The sequence below is a fragment of the Lynx rufus genome, unplaced genomic scaffold, assembly GCF_022079265.1.
Source record: "Lynx rufus isolate CCGP_SWC_20201006 ecotype Redwood Valley unplaced genomic scaffold, mLynRuf1.p SCAF_26, whole genome shotgun sequence".
Lineage (NCBI taxonomy): Eukaryota > Metazoa > Chordata > Mammalia > Carnivora > Felidae > Lynx > Lynx rufus.
The window spans coordinates 7,383,362-7,398,382 of record NW_025814841.1 but is presented as its reverse complement, the minus strand read 5'-3'; the positions used below and the strand labels follow the sequence as shown (position 1 = coordinate 7,398,382).

General features: G+C 37.4%; 1 protein-coding gene across 2 annotated transcripts in view; it reads left to right on the top strand.

The window, feature by feature from the left end:
- The window catches only part of VPS13B (vacuolar protein sorting 13 homolog B), an 806,197-nt gene that overhangs the window by 586,596 nt on the left and 204,580 nt on the right, over positions 1-15,021 (top strand). For both annotated transcript variants that reach the window (XM_047088880.1, XM_047088879.1), the window contains exon 34: positions 11,499-12,186. In XM_047088880.1, coding sequence (XP_046944836.1) covers positions 11,499-12,186 — 688 coding nt within the window. The remainder of the gene's footprint in view (positions 1-11,498; positions 12,187-15,021) is intronic.

Below are 15,021 nucleotides of genomic sequence, written 5' to 3'. Positions count from 1 at the left end.
TGTACCCCAATGTTTATAGCAGCACTCTCAACAATAGCCAAACTATGAAAAGAGCCTAAATGTCCATCAACTGATGAATGGATACAGAAATTGTGGTTTATATACACAATGGAGTACTATGTGGCAATGAGAAAGAATGAAATATGGCCCTTTGTAGCAACGTGGTTGGAACTGGAGAGTGTGATGCTAAGTGAAATAAGCCATACAGAGAAAGACAGATACCATATGTTTTCACTCTTATGTGGATCCTGAGAAACTTAACAGAAACCCATGGAGGAGGGGAAGGAAAAAAAAAAAAAAGAGGTTAGAGTGGGAGAGAGCCAAAGCATAAGAGACTCTTAAAAACTGAGAACAAACTGAGGGTTGATGGGGGGTGGGAGGGAGGGGAGGGTGGGTGATGGGTATTGAGGAGGGCACCTTTTGGGATGAGCACTGGATGTTGTATGGAAACCAATTTGACAATAAATTTCATATATTGAAAAAAAAAGAAAATGACAAAGGGGGGAAAAGAAAAAGAAGGAAGGTGAGCTTAAGGTCCCATATACTTTTCTGGTCTATGTGTATAACCATACCAGTGCTGTGGTCCACACTGGGTAGTGGTCCAAGTTCTCTTTATTCGTCTTCATAGTCAATCAGAAGTGGATTCACGTGAGAGTTCTGGTAGACAGTATAATTACCATCTTCCCAGGGAAAGGACTTGGACCTGGTATGGAGATGGAGGTAGGTGACAAACTCAGGTCTCTTGTGCTCTCTGTGATGCAAATTCAGGAAGACACTGAGCATGCTCACTCCTATGCCAGGGAGCGCTAAGAAGTAGGTGAGGACTTTCCACATGTGAGCTGTGCCCAGGACCATCCTACCAGCCCAGAAACCCAGTACCCAGCTGCCACCGCCCTCTTAGACCTAGACCTATGGTGATCTTTTAGATGCATAATGTTTATAATGGGACATACAAGTTGAAATGCTCAAAAGCAGTTAGAAATAGGAAGGTCTTGTAAGAGTCCAGCCCTTTCTCCTTCCTTTCTCCAACTCAACTCACTAATATTCTCAGTCTTAGCTGTTCCAAGGCCAAATTCCTCCCAAAAAATATTCTGCATCTCGTTTTGATTTTCTGGGGATGTGATATGACTCCCACTATTTTGTACTCCCAAGTGTTTGTGCAGAATGAGGTCTAAGCTCATCCCCAGAAGACCGTCTCTAATAATAGCCCTCCCTTGCATGGTTCTCAGCTGACTGGGTTTGGTTTGCTAGAAGAACTAGGAAGCCATCATAATTAAACTGGAGAGTCCTTTGGGACTTTGGGTATGGTGGTGAGGATCACTGTGGTCATTTATGACTCTTGTGGAAATAGGCAAAGTTTGGAAGATGGATTGTTAAAGCATTAGCATAACACATAGTTTGGGAAGCTACTTGCATTACCTGGAGAATCCTCTTTTTCCGTTCTTGTAATTGCTCGGGCCAAAAAATTCAAATCACTTTTGTCTCCTGTCTTTCTCTCATAATATCCAGCAATCCAGTCCATCAGCAAAAAACAGGTGTGTGTATGTGTTGCGTAAAATTTTATGATCTGATTTCCCCACTAGGATGTAAACTCCATGAAGGCAAGGACTTTGTTTCTGCTATATCCCTAGTAGTGTCTGGAACATAGTATATGCTCAGTAAAAATTTGTTGAATGAATGAATAAATGTGAAATACTTTTTACATATTTTGCTTAATAATTTTGACATTTGCTCCATCTTCAAGAAGCTAAGGAAGTATTTTATCACAATAAAATTATTATAGCTAAAGTCCAAACATTAACCGTACTTGACTGAATAACATTACCTTATAAATATCATTAAAAAAATAGAATCTTTATTCTTTAAGTAGTTTAGAGAGATACAAATTTTAAATACTAAGAACACTCCTCTTTAATGATGCTAATTTGGTAAGCTGTTATGAATATGATTTTCTGAAATTTAGTATTAACGAGAGACATTGTGATAAGATCAGTTAGTACTCTTATAGCTGCTATGATTAAAGTTTATGAAAAATTTAAAAGCTTTTTGAGAAAGTTTTCTCCTGAGTTTCCAGACTTGCTTCCTACTTTAATGTTTGTAGAGTTGATGCTTGATATTTGGGAGGAGGTAATCTAACATTTTCTTTTTTTAACTTCTAAACTTTTATGCAGACAGTTCCACATGGTCAAGAATATCCTTAAGATATATGTTGGATTACCTTCATTAATATACAGTAAGTTGTTTTCTTAGAACAGCAAATATTACTTAGGACATATAAGGATATGAAAATTAACTGATGGTGTAGGGCCGGCTGACCCCAACTATTGTTAGGAATACAGTATTTACTTGGTTTAGAGAATACTTCAAATTTCTAGGGATTAAAAGGAGAGGTTATGATCAAAGCAGTTTGTGTGGAAGGTCATTTTAGTGATGATTTTTATGGAGTAGCAGCACAGAACAAAGTTCTTCTAATGGAAAAGAAGAATTGGCTGCAGGGCATAAGCAAATGTTTTTCTCTAACATCTTGACCATTTTGCATTTCAAGTCCATTGTCCATTGCATCATTAAGGTATTGATAACATAGGACAAACAGAATCAATATGTAGCTTTAGTTCAGTTTGGATTTGATCTGCTATCATGAAGTTAAAGGGTAGCCAATAAAAGTAAGTGAACCTCTATTCTATGTCTTGATGGATTTCAATAAAATCAGCTAAGTAGTGGAGACTACTGAGATTCAGGTTTACTTTGAAGAGAATCTACAGTTAACCAAACCAGATTTGTTTAGATTTAATAAATAGAATATATGATAATGAAAATCAGCTCAATATTTTTGTCAACTATTTTCTGTTTGGCAATGAAAACCAGCTATTGGATAAAGTTAATTATGGATATACTTAAACCCTTTTCATTGTTTTTAAGTTGTACTGAAAATGAGGGGAAGATTAGTTTTAAGAGCATGCTCTTGCATCACTTCCATAAACCCTTCATGGTTTCCTTAAAGGACTATATGCGATTTGAAGGATAAAATAATCAAGAGTTTGTATGTATTTTTATCAATAGAAATTTCACCAAGTTCACCTATAGTTTTCTTATCAGAACTCTTACCAGGTTCAGAGTTGCAAGGCAAAGGACCACTGGAATAGTTAATAAGCATATTCTACTTCTGCCCTTCTGCAGAAACTACATGCAAACTTTTCTGTGACTCTTACAGAGAATGCATAGGCTCGGTAAACTTTCATCTGCTTCAGGGTCAGGGCTGATTCAATCTTACGGCAAGTTTATGAGAGTGGCTGATGTGATACAGTTGTTTCTAGTAAAATCAGACTAGCTCTAAGGAGCCAATCTAAGTCCGTCTCTGAGTAAAATTCTATGAGAAACAGACTCCAGCTCAGACACAATTGTAAACCCTGATATAATAAGGACTTGCAGCTGATTTAATCCTATTGAAAATCTTTAAGCAGCCATGAGACAAAATGGTTTCCACATTGACATTAGTGGTATGAACCTTGGATTTCATCAGTATGAGAGGTAGTTACCTGGTACACACAGTAGCCACTTTTTAAGAATTACCATCGTGGTCATTTCAAAGCAGGGTGTTTTTTCTAACATAGAGGCATCTGTTTTGATAAAGATCCAAGTTCCCACAATGTGTTAAGTTTTATTTTTTAAAAACTGAATCATTACAAAAAGCAAACAAGTCAAACGTAAGTTCAGAAGTTAGTATAAATCAACTAGATCTAGTCTCCTTGAACAAAAATGACCAACCTGTTCTAATTTTATATGTGACAGACATAGAGAGAGAGAGGGGGAGAGAGAATGAGAACTGTTTCTCAGTTAAGGCCTTGTATGCAAAGTTTCACCTGGGACTAATTTTTTTCATGAATTTAGAAGCTCCTGAAAATAAGCTTATGCTATGAAGTCGTATATGTATAAAAAGGACAGACAGACACAAAAGTCTAAAGGTCAACACTGCAGATAAAATCTCAAGAACTATGATTTGAACTTGTGTGGAGAGGTTGGTGTGTAGACTTTTTGTTTGTTTGTTTGTTTGTTTGGCTTACCATATTGAAACACACTGATAATAACCAAGGTCTTATATAGTCCGTTTGGCACTTAGAACTGGTCCGTTTTTGTCCTTTACAACTTTAATTAGAACAATAGACCAAACACGGACTATATAGTAAAACACAACCTTGCCTGAACTGTCACCATGCTGCTTTTGTTGCATTTAGCCCTGGTCTTGAAATGTGAATATGTGAACTGACACTTAGCAGGCTGTAGTGGCCTCATACTGTTACTTCAAAGAGCCGGAAAAGTAACTTCATGAAAGGGAAAACTTGAAACTGTAGTACTCTTTACCATTCTATTTGTTAAGCAGTGATGGGTATCATTAGTTCTGCTCTTTTGCATAATTACTGCAGTATTGTGAAAACTTTTTTTTGCCGTCCAACTGGGAACAATTATATTATGTGGAATCTGGTATAACATTTGGCTTAGAGAAATAAAATCTAAAAAGCCCTCTTTTCTAACACTGTGTATCTGTAGTACCCAGTGCTTGTTCAAGTTTGGTTTTTAAGTTAAAAATAACATGGATTGGTGACAGTTAAGGAGATGTTTCATAAAGAAGGTAATTTATTCTTTATAATGTTTTAGTTAATTTCTTGTGCTTAAATTTTACCTAGCACATCACTGAGCTCTTATGGTAATTCATGCATAAAGTGATAACAAGTTTATTAAGTACAATGCCAACATCACTGAAAATTTGAGACTTAAAGATAAACTTTGTTTTCTTGATTAAATTAATTCATCCAGCAGAAATTAAGTATTGCCAATAGTTACGACAATTTGCTATTTATGTAACACTTCCAAAGTAGGCTGTTTTGGGGTTAAAAGTATACAACGACCTTCTCCCAGCAGCAGTACCCCACCCCATCCCAAAAACCAAACTTCCAGAAGATGCAGCTAGAAGAGTATGTTTGCAAATGTTTAGACAGTGAGGCACATAATTTTCTCAAGCTTGTAAAAATTCTTCTTTGTAATTCCAGTATGTGAAGCCATTAAAATACTGTAACTGATTTTGTATTGTATTTGATTTTGTGTAAGATCTTTGCTTCTTTGAAGACACTACTACATTTTAGCAGGGATAGTAAAATTAGAGTAAATGTCACAGTGATATACCGATAGTGATTGTCACTTTGGTTTTGTGGTTTCACACTTGATTTTTCATAATTTATAAGATGTGAAAAATGATCTTCCGATCGGCAAAAAATATTCTGATGAAGGTTAAAGTATGACTGTCGCGTGGTGGAAATATTACTTCTGCATTGCTGTTTCAGAACCATAATTACAATAGGATGGTGGGAAAATACGTAGATATATCTGTGCTTGGTGTATAGTTAGGAAGGTTTCCTTAAAATGACAAAGCATTGGAATAGATGCTGAATTGCCCTTTTTTTTGGTCATCCATCAGAGCACAAAATGTATTTGTTTGAGATCTTGCTAATTCTCAAGAGGTTGGTTTCTACATATTTTTCTTTAACAGTGTAAATATCCATTTATTTGAAGCATTTTTATTAATGAGGCTGACTTTTGAATGTGCCCATAAAAACGTTGATATGGCCAAACCGGAAGTTTCAGTCAAGCTTATCTTTCTGTGCTCCCAAATACTACTGAAGAACATCTAATTAATGTCATTTGAAATTATTTTAACACATTCTTTGGTACTGTCACATACTCAAGTATGGCTTTAGCTCCTGCTCCTGAGATACTGTGGCTCTCGCCAGACTCCAGGGTGAGCTAGTAAACTTACCTATCTCCATGCATTAAAAGAAGGAATTGGCTCCAGCTCGCCAGCTCCCAGTACAGCTTTCAGCACCTTTCCCTGGGTGGCTAGGGTGTGTGCCACGGCCAGCTGGGAAAGGATGGGAAAATGCGCTGAAATGATCTAAGAAGTAAACTATCAACTTGATGTGTTTTCCTAGCTATCGAAAATCTTCTCGTATTGAAACCCATTGATAGTGAAACCGTAGAATTCCTCTGATTTAAGTACCATCTGGTTGTGCTCAAAGCTTTAAAGCTGTTATCTCCGCATAAAATTTCAGAGTCCTATACTTTTTACTTCACCAAACTATCCATTTTTCAGCCACAAATATTTTTCCAGCTCTTTCAGATTTTATCTAAAAGTATATTTTAACAGTATTTAAATAGTTCTTAAACAATAACAATTTATCTTGATAGATGGCATGGCTGTGTTTTTTCATTTTATTTTAATTAGCCATTGTGGAACCAAATTCCCTTTTGTTTTAGTCTTTTAAATATTGTTTAATTATAGTTATCATGCCAGATATCTTAAAGGTTATTTTACCAATACAGTTTCATTTAACATAACCCATATGGAATCAATAGCCCAGTTTCCTAAAGTGAATGCTTGGAAAATCTTACATTCATATGTTAAGAGTACACATCCTTTCCTCATTAGTTGGAAAGTACAGGGATTTTGGCACGGGTTCTGTGTGGAAGCATTGTGCAGCTTTTATATGGATTTTGTTTTTAGCCTTTGATGACACTGTTTAGAATAGGAAGTATCTAATAAGTAAAGCATTTTGTCTCAAGTGCTGCCAGTGTGTTTAATATATGCCTGGAGGTCTGAAACATTATCTTCTTCACTACAGTAATATGCATTTAATTCTCTGAAAGCAGAAGGTCGAACTTTTAAAAGGGACGCAAAGTACATTTTCAAACAGAATAATTCAAAACACATGGAAGAGGGGACCAGAGTAATGTACAGTTGGTTTTTATGGTTTAATCATGATCATGTTAATGCACACCAGTAGCTAATTAAAGAAAACTTTTATTGTCCATTTTAAATGAGTTAGGTAAAGAGTGGGAGAGCTGATGTAACAGCACTGCCCAGAGATCCATGTTGCTGCTGCATTCACTAACAGCAAGCAGATATTGCTGTTTTTTGACAACTTAAATTATTAGTCCCCTCAGACAATAATAAAGCAAAAGTTATTTTCAGAGTTATTACATGGTGAACTTTTCTCTTTCCACAAAGGAATAGTAAATTGATGCCCAAGTTTAGGGCTTAGCACACATAATTAATTATAAAACTTCTCAAGAGCAGGCCAGATCCTCTTTAGTATAATAGATAAATCTGCAGTGAACTGGTGACAAACCAATGGATTTTTAAATATGTCTCAAAAATCATCAGCTTATTTATTTCATTGCTACAAATAGTGTGGAAACTTAGAAAAATGGAGGAAATCTTGGCTTTTAACCCAGTTTTAAGAATTTAGTTTCCTAGTACTGAGAAAGTTGTACTTTTTTTTTTTTTTTTTTTTTTTTCCAGTGAGAGTCAGAGTCTTTCATCTCTGGGTCATTGGTTCAAATTCCATTCTGCTCAGTAGTGACTAGAATTAGTTACCATCTGACTTCTGTTCAGTAACCTGCATGACCCAAGCTGATAGCTGCCATCCTGCCCTTGCTGATTATTTATATCTCAAGATCAGGCTACCTGACATTCACTAGAGCTTAATGTGGCAATCTCAACACGTAATAGGGCTGAACACTAAATATCTTTACCTATGGGAGGTTTATTTTGTCATGTTAACACTGTTGGGGAACACTTAATTTACTTTAAGAAAGGAGAGACTAGACTTTAAATAACAAATCTGTAAATCAGAAAATGTAATGCTCTATTCATAGAAAATAGTCTCATGTAGTTAACTGTGTTCACCTTTCCTGACTGAGAGAATAAAAATAGTTGACTTCTGGATTTGGGTGTTCCACGGAACTCAGCCTAAAGGGATTCTTTATTATTTCTTTATTACGTTGTATACAGATATTTAGTTTGTGATGCCTCAAAACGTGGGCACTAAGTCCTAGACTGCTTTTTTCACATATTATTTGAGAATTCCTAGTTGGTAATGGATCTGGTGTATATTTGAAATTTTTATAATAGGGATAACTAAAAGCTTTAAAATTAAGTTATCATTTGGTAATTGCCTTGCTCTTTATTTTACTGAATTTTTATGTTAAATATGCTCCTTTGTGTATTTAGCCAGCACACAGTTGTTAAGCTCTACTATGTTACAAGGAACATCATGTGTGCTAGGAATACGAATGGCGTTCCCTCTTACCCATTGCCTAATATCTGACTGACCTTACATCTATTGATCAATCCCTTTAAGCCTCAGGTTCCTCAGCTGTGAAATGGGGATAACAGTACTCCTTCAAAGGGTTGTAACACTTGGTATAGAAAATGTACGTGTGTGCTAACATTTGGCAAATAACAAACGTACTCAGTGAGTGGTATCTTATTTTTTTTATTTTCAGTCGCTTACATTGAATTGCTCTGAGACAGAACACAGTGTGAAAAGTGCTAAGATAATATTAGTTTGTTACAAAATTGCAAAAGCTGGTAAGACTGGCACCATCTGGTAGGGTTGAGGAAGTCTTCGCAAAGAAGGGGACTTCTTTTTTTTAACTTACCCTTAATTGCATGCTGCTGTGTGTGTTGAACACATTAACTCATTTAGTGCTGCAGCAACTTTGTTGGTTGGATGTGAATGTCCCCAGCGTGAGGTTGAGGACCCAGCAGAGACTGTGAGGATTGCACGAAGTGTGGTCAGCTCACAAGGTAGAGTGCAGATCAGGAAAGAGCCCATGAATATATTTGGAAAGACCTTAAAGAGAACAGTATATGGGGAGGTCTGTGTCCACGTGTTTATATACTAACAATCATGTATTTCTAGTCTGCAGAGCAATTTTTTTCATTTCTTATTCTGTCAGAAACTAACATATCCTCAAACATTTCTGGATCTTCTCTTCAGCATGTCAGGCTCTGCACTAATCCTTAGTGATAGATAGAAGCCAAGTGACATGGCCGAGTCCCTCCAACAGTCCTTTACCTGGTAAAAGAGACAGGCATATGGCAGCTGCCCATTATTAGGTGCTTACTGTATACCAGACATTATGCTGACCTCTGTAGGCAAATTAGTTCATTGAATCTTCAAACCCTTTGAGGTCAAATTTAATATCCCTATTTTACAGATGAGGTTATGTAGCCTTAGAGAGGTTTGTACCTTGTCCAGAATCCTACAGTCAGAAGGTATTGGACTTGACCCCACAGCCATCTGCCTCTAAAGCCTATAAATATTTTAACACTATCTAATACTGCCACCACAGAACATTTTAGGAGAAAAAAATCGAAGTATGTGTAAAGTGCTAGGATCACCAAGCAGAAAAAGAATGAGAGAATAATTCTCAGACAAGTGTCATTTGTTCTGAGTCTTGATGGATAGCTAAATATTTGCCAGCTACCAGGAGCTCAGAAGGGCCTCTCCAGGCAGGAAAGAGCACCACACAGATAGAATGGCTTAAGAGTACATGATATCTTCAAAGAACAGGGTTAAGGGGTGCCTGGGTGGCTCAGTCAGTTAAGCATCCGACTTCAGGTCACGATCTCGCGGTCCGTGAGTTCGAGCCCCGCGTCGGGCTCTGGGCTGATGGCTCAGAGCCTGGAGCCTGCTTCCGATTCTGTGTCTCCCTCTCTCTCTGCCCCCACCTCCCCGTTCATGCTCTGTCTCTCTCTGTCTCAAAAATAAATAAACGTTAAAAAAAAAATAAAAAAAAAAAAACAGGGTTAAGTTGTTTTTGCTTCAGATAGTTCTTGTTGGACTTTGATAACAATATGTCTCCTTCAGCTATTTTAAAATCAACTTGCAAGAAATATTTTTAAAATTCTAATGAAAAAAATAAAATAAAATTCTAGTGTCTCTTATATCACTGTCTTGAATTAGTTAACAGCCTTCAACATTTTCATAAGCAACTCATAATAATTTGTACCATGTGGAAAAATGATACTATATTTATCAATTAAAGAAGCCTAAGAAATGATAAGCAATACCCAGTACATTGGGGAGTATTTTTCCATTGCTGGTGCTAATATAAATTAATGTAGCCTTTTTGGAAGGGTGTTGACAATATTCAGTAACCTTAAACTTTTTTATACCATTTACGTAGTAATTCCACTTTTAAGAGCCTTTTCTAAGGAAATACTAAGTGTTTTTCCACACATGTTTATTGACAAAAATTAAAAACTGGAATGTTCTGGGGCGCCTGGGTGGCTCAGTCGGTCTAGCCTCTGACTTCGGCTCAGGTCATGGTCTCACAGCTCGTGAGTTTGAGCCCCGCATCAGGCTCTGTGCTGACAGCTCGGAGCCTGGAGCCCGCTTTGGATTCTGTGTCTCCCTCTCTCTCTGCCCCTAACCCACTTGCATTCTGTCTCTGTCTCTCTCAAAAATAAATAAACATTAAAAAAAATTTTTTTTAACCTGGAATGTTCAATGATATGAAAATGGTTGAACAAATGTTCCTAACACTAAATGAAATATTATGCAGCCTTTTAAAACCGCATTTATGAAGAGTATATTAGCATTTTTAAAAACTGGGATATACTTTGTCTCTATGGTATGATCATAACCATAAGGGGACCGAAGGCAGGGGGGACCTTTGTACAGGTGGAGAAAAAAATACTGAAAGGAAGTACACTAAAATATTACCATTGGCCATGTTTGGTGGTAAGTGATAGTCGGGAGGATTTGGGTTTTTCCTCAGATTGTCCATGGCTTCTGTAATGAATCTGTGTTACTTGAATAAAAAAGCAAATGAAACATCTAGGTCTCGAGTAGCATCTCACAAACTGATGGTTGGCAGGACCTAAGAAAGGGGAGCAGAGGAGCAAACTAGAGATCTCGGTGCTGTGCTGCCACAGTGATGGGAACTGCCGCTGCCACCAAATTGTCCTTTGTTCTCCACACAGGGAGTGGTGGATGGAAATTTTTGAGAATAAGTAGCCTTTAGTGCACAAAAGAAGAATCCACCTTCAGGGTCTTTACTTACTTGTATTTTGCTTCATCACTTATGTATACTCTTGGTTCAAGTCCTATTGTAGAGAAAAATGAACTTCATTTTTAATAAAATACACTTTATTTTTTCCTTCATAATTTAAGACTGCTGACTTTTCCCTCTCTTTCCTCCTATCCAAAAACTTATAAATTAATTCTATAATGACAAGGGTAAACAGTATAAGCTACTTCTACCTAAAATAGAATTTCAACCGATAGTAATCATGATTTGGAAATACGAGTTTATTACACTACTTGAAAAAAAATCACGGTCTAGAAGACTAATATATTCTTTAAAGAGGCATTTTTAAATCCATACTACTGTTAGTATTAGTCCAGAGACAGGCAGTCTGACTCAAAATATACTCAAAGGTGTATGTTAATAATAGAAATGCACATTTGATGCTTTTTCTCAAGTATTTCCTCGGCATTTTAATATGAATAATTTTTTGAATGGTTACTTGATTTTTAGGATTACTCTGATATAGGTAATACTGGAGCCATTTTAACAACATATTTATATAACGTCCTTTATATAATAACACTTGGGGATGTAACTAGTTTAAAATATTTTATTTTTCCTTACAGATCTCTAAGCAAGAACAGAAAAAAATGGATACATTTGACGGAAACGTGGCTGAAACCTCATCTCGGTACAGTGGTGCTCAGGATAGTGGAATTGGCAGTGACAGCGTTAAGATCAGAATAGTACAAATAGAGCAGCACAGCGGTACCAGTCAGCATCGCATCGCCCGTCCCTCACGCCAGTCATCAATTGTAAAAAATCTCAATTTTATTCCCTTTGACGTATTTATTACCGCAAGTAGAATCTCACTAATGACCTATTCCTGTACGGCCATACCCAAATCAAAATCCCAAGAACATAAGGATGATGAAAAACCAGGCAAGAGTTCATTAAATCTCCCAGAAGTTGATTCAGATGTTGCTAAGCCCAGCCAGCCATGTATTTCTACCGTAACAGCAGAAGATCTCTTGAGCAGCAGCGTATCTTTTCCTTCAGGGAAGAAAATAGGGGTCATCTCTCTCGAAAGCCTTCATGCATCCACGAGGTCATCTGCTAGACAGGCACTTGGTATAACTATCGTTCGGCAGCCTGGACGAAGAGGAGCCGGTGACATGCAGCTGGAACCTTTTTTGTACTTTATTGTGTCCCAGCCTTCCTTGCTTCTAAGTTGTCACCACAGAAAGCAGAGAGTGGAAATATCCATTTTTGACGCTGTGCTTAAAGGGGTAGCCTCTGATTACAAATGTACAGGTAAGAGTCTTCAGCTTTACTGAAGTGCTAATAACTACTACTACTACATAGTGAGTTTTATTCCCAACGCATCAAGCTTGATCAAACAGAAAACAGCTGGCAGACCAGACGAGACTCCTTTTCTCTGCGGAATATGTAAATATGTAAAGTTCACGTCCCACAGCTGAATCATGTTTAAGTAAATGTTTGAAATGTATCAAGGTTTAGCCCCAGTGTTCTTACCGTGCCTCTGAATATTCATTTCTTTTTTCAAGAGCTGAATGAAACAGGGGTTCTTTCTGGCCTATAGAAATCCTTAAGAATTTCCAGTGATTGGGAAGTAAAGCTTTTTTTCATATTAATGGCCCCTGGGTATGCTTTCCATATTAATGCAGCTGTTCAGGTTGAAAACAAGACAAGAGGAAAAGGGGCTGTTGTAAACAGAAAGTCCATTGGATGAAAGAAAAAAAAAAAAACCTTAGAAAATGAAGTTTGTTGTTTTGGTATTCTTTTGATCTAATCATCTTGCTGTAACAGCATTATATTAAATGTATTTGAGAAAGTTTATGAGTAAGGTAAGATCATTTAAAGATGTTTATACGTGTATAAGAAACACATTTATTAGTGGTATTTGCCAATTGGCTCTTGTTTCTCCATCCATACCTTTCTTATAACCAGAGAGCATCCTCCTACATTATAATAATTATATTGAACTTCTGAAGCTTGTTGCCTTTTAAGAGTAGGAAGCGATCAGGGGTTTGGATTTAAAACATAATCGTTGATAGTAACAAGGGCTAATGGAAACGGGGTCAGAGTATAGAGACTTTTTCCCTGTGTTGAGGTAGAATCGGAGATTTGGCTGGAGAACTGGAAGGGGTAGCTGGCCATCTAAGATTCAGTACTGGAAGAAGGTCCTAGCAAGCTCAGGTATAAATCAGGCATTTTTATTGCTATCAGGTGGTCCCATCTAGCAGATGGAAGCCAGCAGTGAGGCATTTGGAGAATTTGTCCACTCTGGAAGTCAAGCTGGTTTGTTCTTAGCATAAAGGAGAACCATTTTACACAGCAGGCTCCTGGAGAGTAGATGGCAGGTGTGAGGATTAGGATTCATTTCAGGCCAAGGAAGTAGGGTCAGAGGAGCCCTTGCCTCTTGCTCAAGTGTAGTACAAGTCCTCTACTTTGGAAAAGGGTAACTAGCCAGTTGCTAAGGAAGAACAACCTAGGGTTACCTCCTAGACTGCATCCTGGCCTTCTCTCCGCTGATGTGCTGCTGGAACTAGCTCAGACTGGCTTGCAAGAGCCAATCGTTAAAGTTTTTAGGAACTTTGAAAGATAGTTGTTAAACCACTGGTAGTTTAAATCGGCAATGGTGAGAATATTTAGCCACATAGATGGGCAAATGCTGTCAGTCAGCTCTCCTGCTCTGAGAGCCAGTTTTTAAACATTTGCCAGTAACCACTACGTCCCTTCCTCAAACACGTTCTCATTTACTGAGTACATAATACAATAGGAAATACAATAGGTCCATCAGGGGCACTGAAGATGGGAATGGTACTGTGATTGATGTCTCATGTGATTCAAGGACTCATGCCTGTATACCTGATACCTGTTTGGGAGTCTGCTTAGCATTGGCCAAAACTATGTGCAGGAATGGGAAAATAAGTCTTAATTCCAAGGCACTCCTTAAGTTCTTTCAGCCATAGTTGCTTATAGGCTGGTAGCTTCAGTGGCCTCTACTACGAGATACTGATACTGAATTCAGTGAAATTATCAGGGCTCATATCAAAGCTGTGCATTTGAATTATAATCAGTTCTTAGGTTGAAATAATAAAGTATTTTTTGTTTAAAAAACTCCTTGGGGGTGCCTGGCTGGCTTAGTCAGTGGAGCATGTGACTCTTGATCTCAGGGTTGTGAGTTTGAGCCCTATGCTGGGTTTAGAGATTGCTTAAAAATAAAATCTTAAAAATAATGTTAAGAATTAAAAAAAAAAATTAAAAATCCTTGTATGTAGACCAACATGGAACCCAAATTCTGTAGATGAAGCTTAGAGTGAAGATGATGGGCCAGTTCACTACAGGGGGGTCCTACGTGGGAGGAAAAAGGTTTGCATACCTTCTAAGGAGCATCCTTTGCATAATATTCTTGTAGATGTCTTTCTTTACACAAAATGTGTCTACTTGGACATTTACATTACCCCAAAAAAGAATTATCAATATAAATTATCACATTTCTTAAAATCGAATTTTATCATGGGGCGCCTGGGTGGCTCAGTCGGTTAAGCATCCGACATCAGCTCAGGTCATGATCTCACGGCCCATGAGTTCGAGCCCTGCGTTGGGTTCTGTGCTGACAGCTCGGAACCTGGAGCCTGCTTCAGATTCTGTGTCTCCCTCTCTCTCTGCCCCTAACCCACTAGCATTCTGTCTCTGTCTTTCTCAAAAATAAATAAACGTTAAAAAAAATTTTTTAATGAATTTTATCAGAAAGTAAATAGTTAAAATATGATAGCTAAAAAAATTAAAGAAGCAACTAGCATTTATTGGATGTTCATTCTGTGCCAGACAGTGCACTAATTTCTTTAAATGTATTTTCTCATTTAATCCTTGTAACAACTCTATATGAAATGCTATATATAATCCCATCTTAAAGAAGAGGAAACTAAAGTGTGCAGAAGCTATGTAACTTGTCCACGATTACAGACATAGCAATAAGCAGAACTAAAATTCAAAACAAGATTTATTGGACTTGTTAAGTCTGGTCTCTCAGTGGATCCCTGGCGTAAAGAGAAAGACGTGAATCCACAATTCTCTGTCAGGCTTCATTGTCCAGGCCAGGATATGCAAATGGTTCCCTCT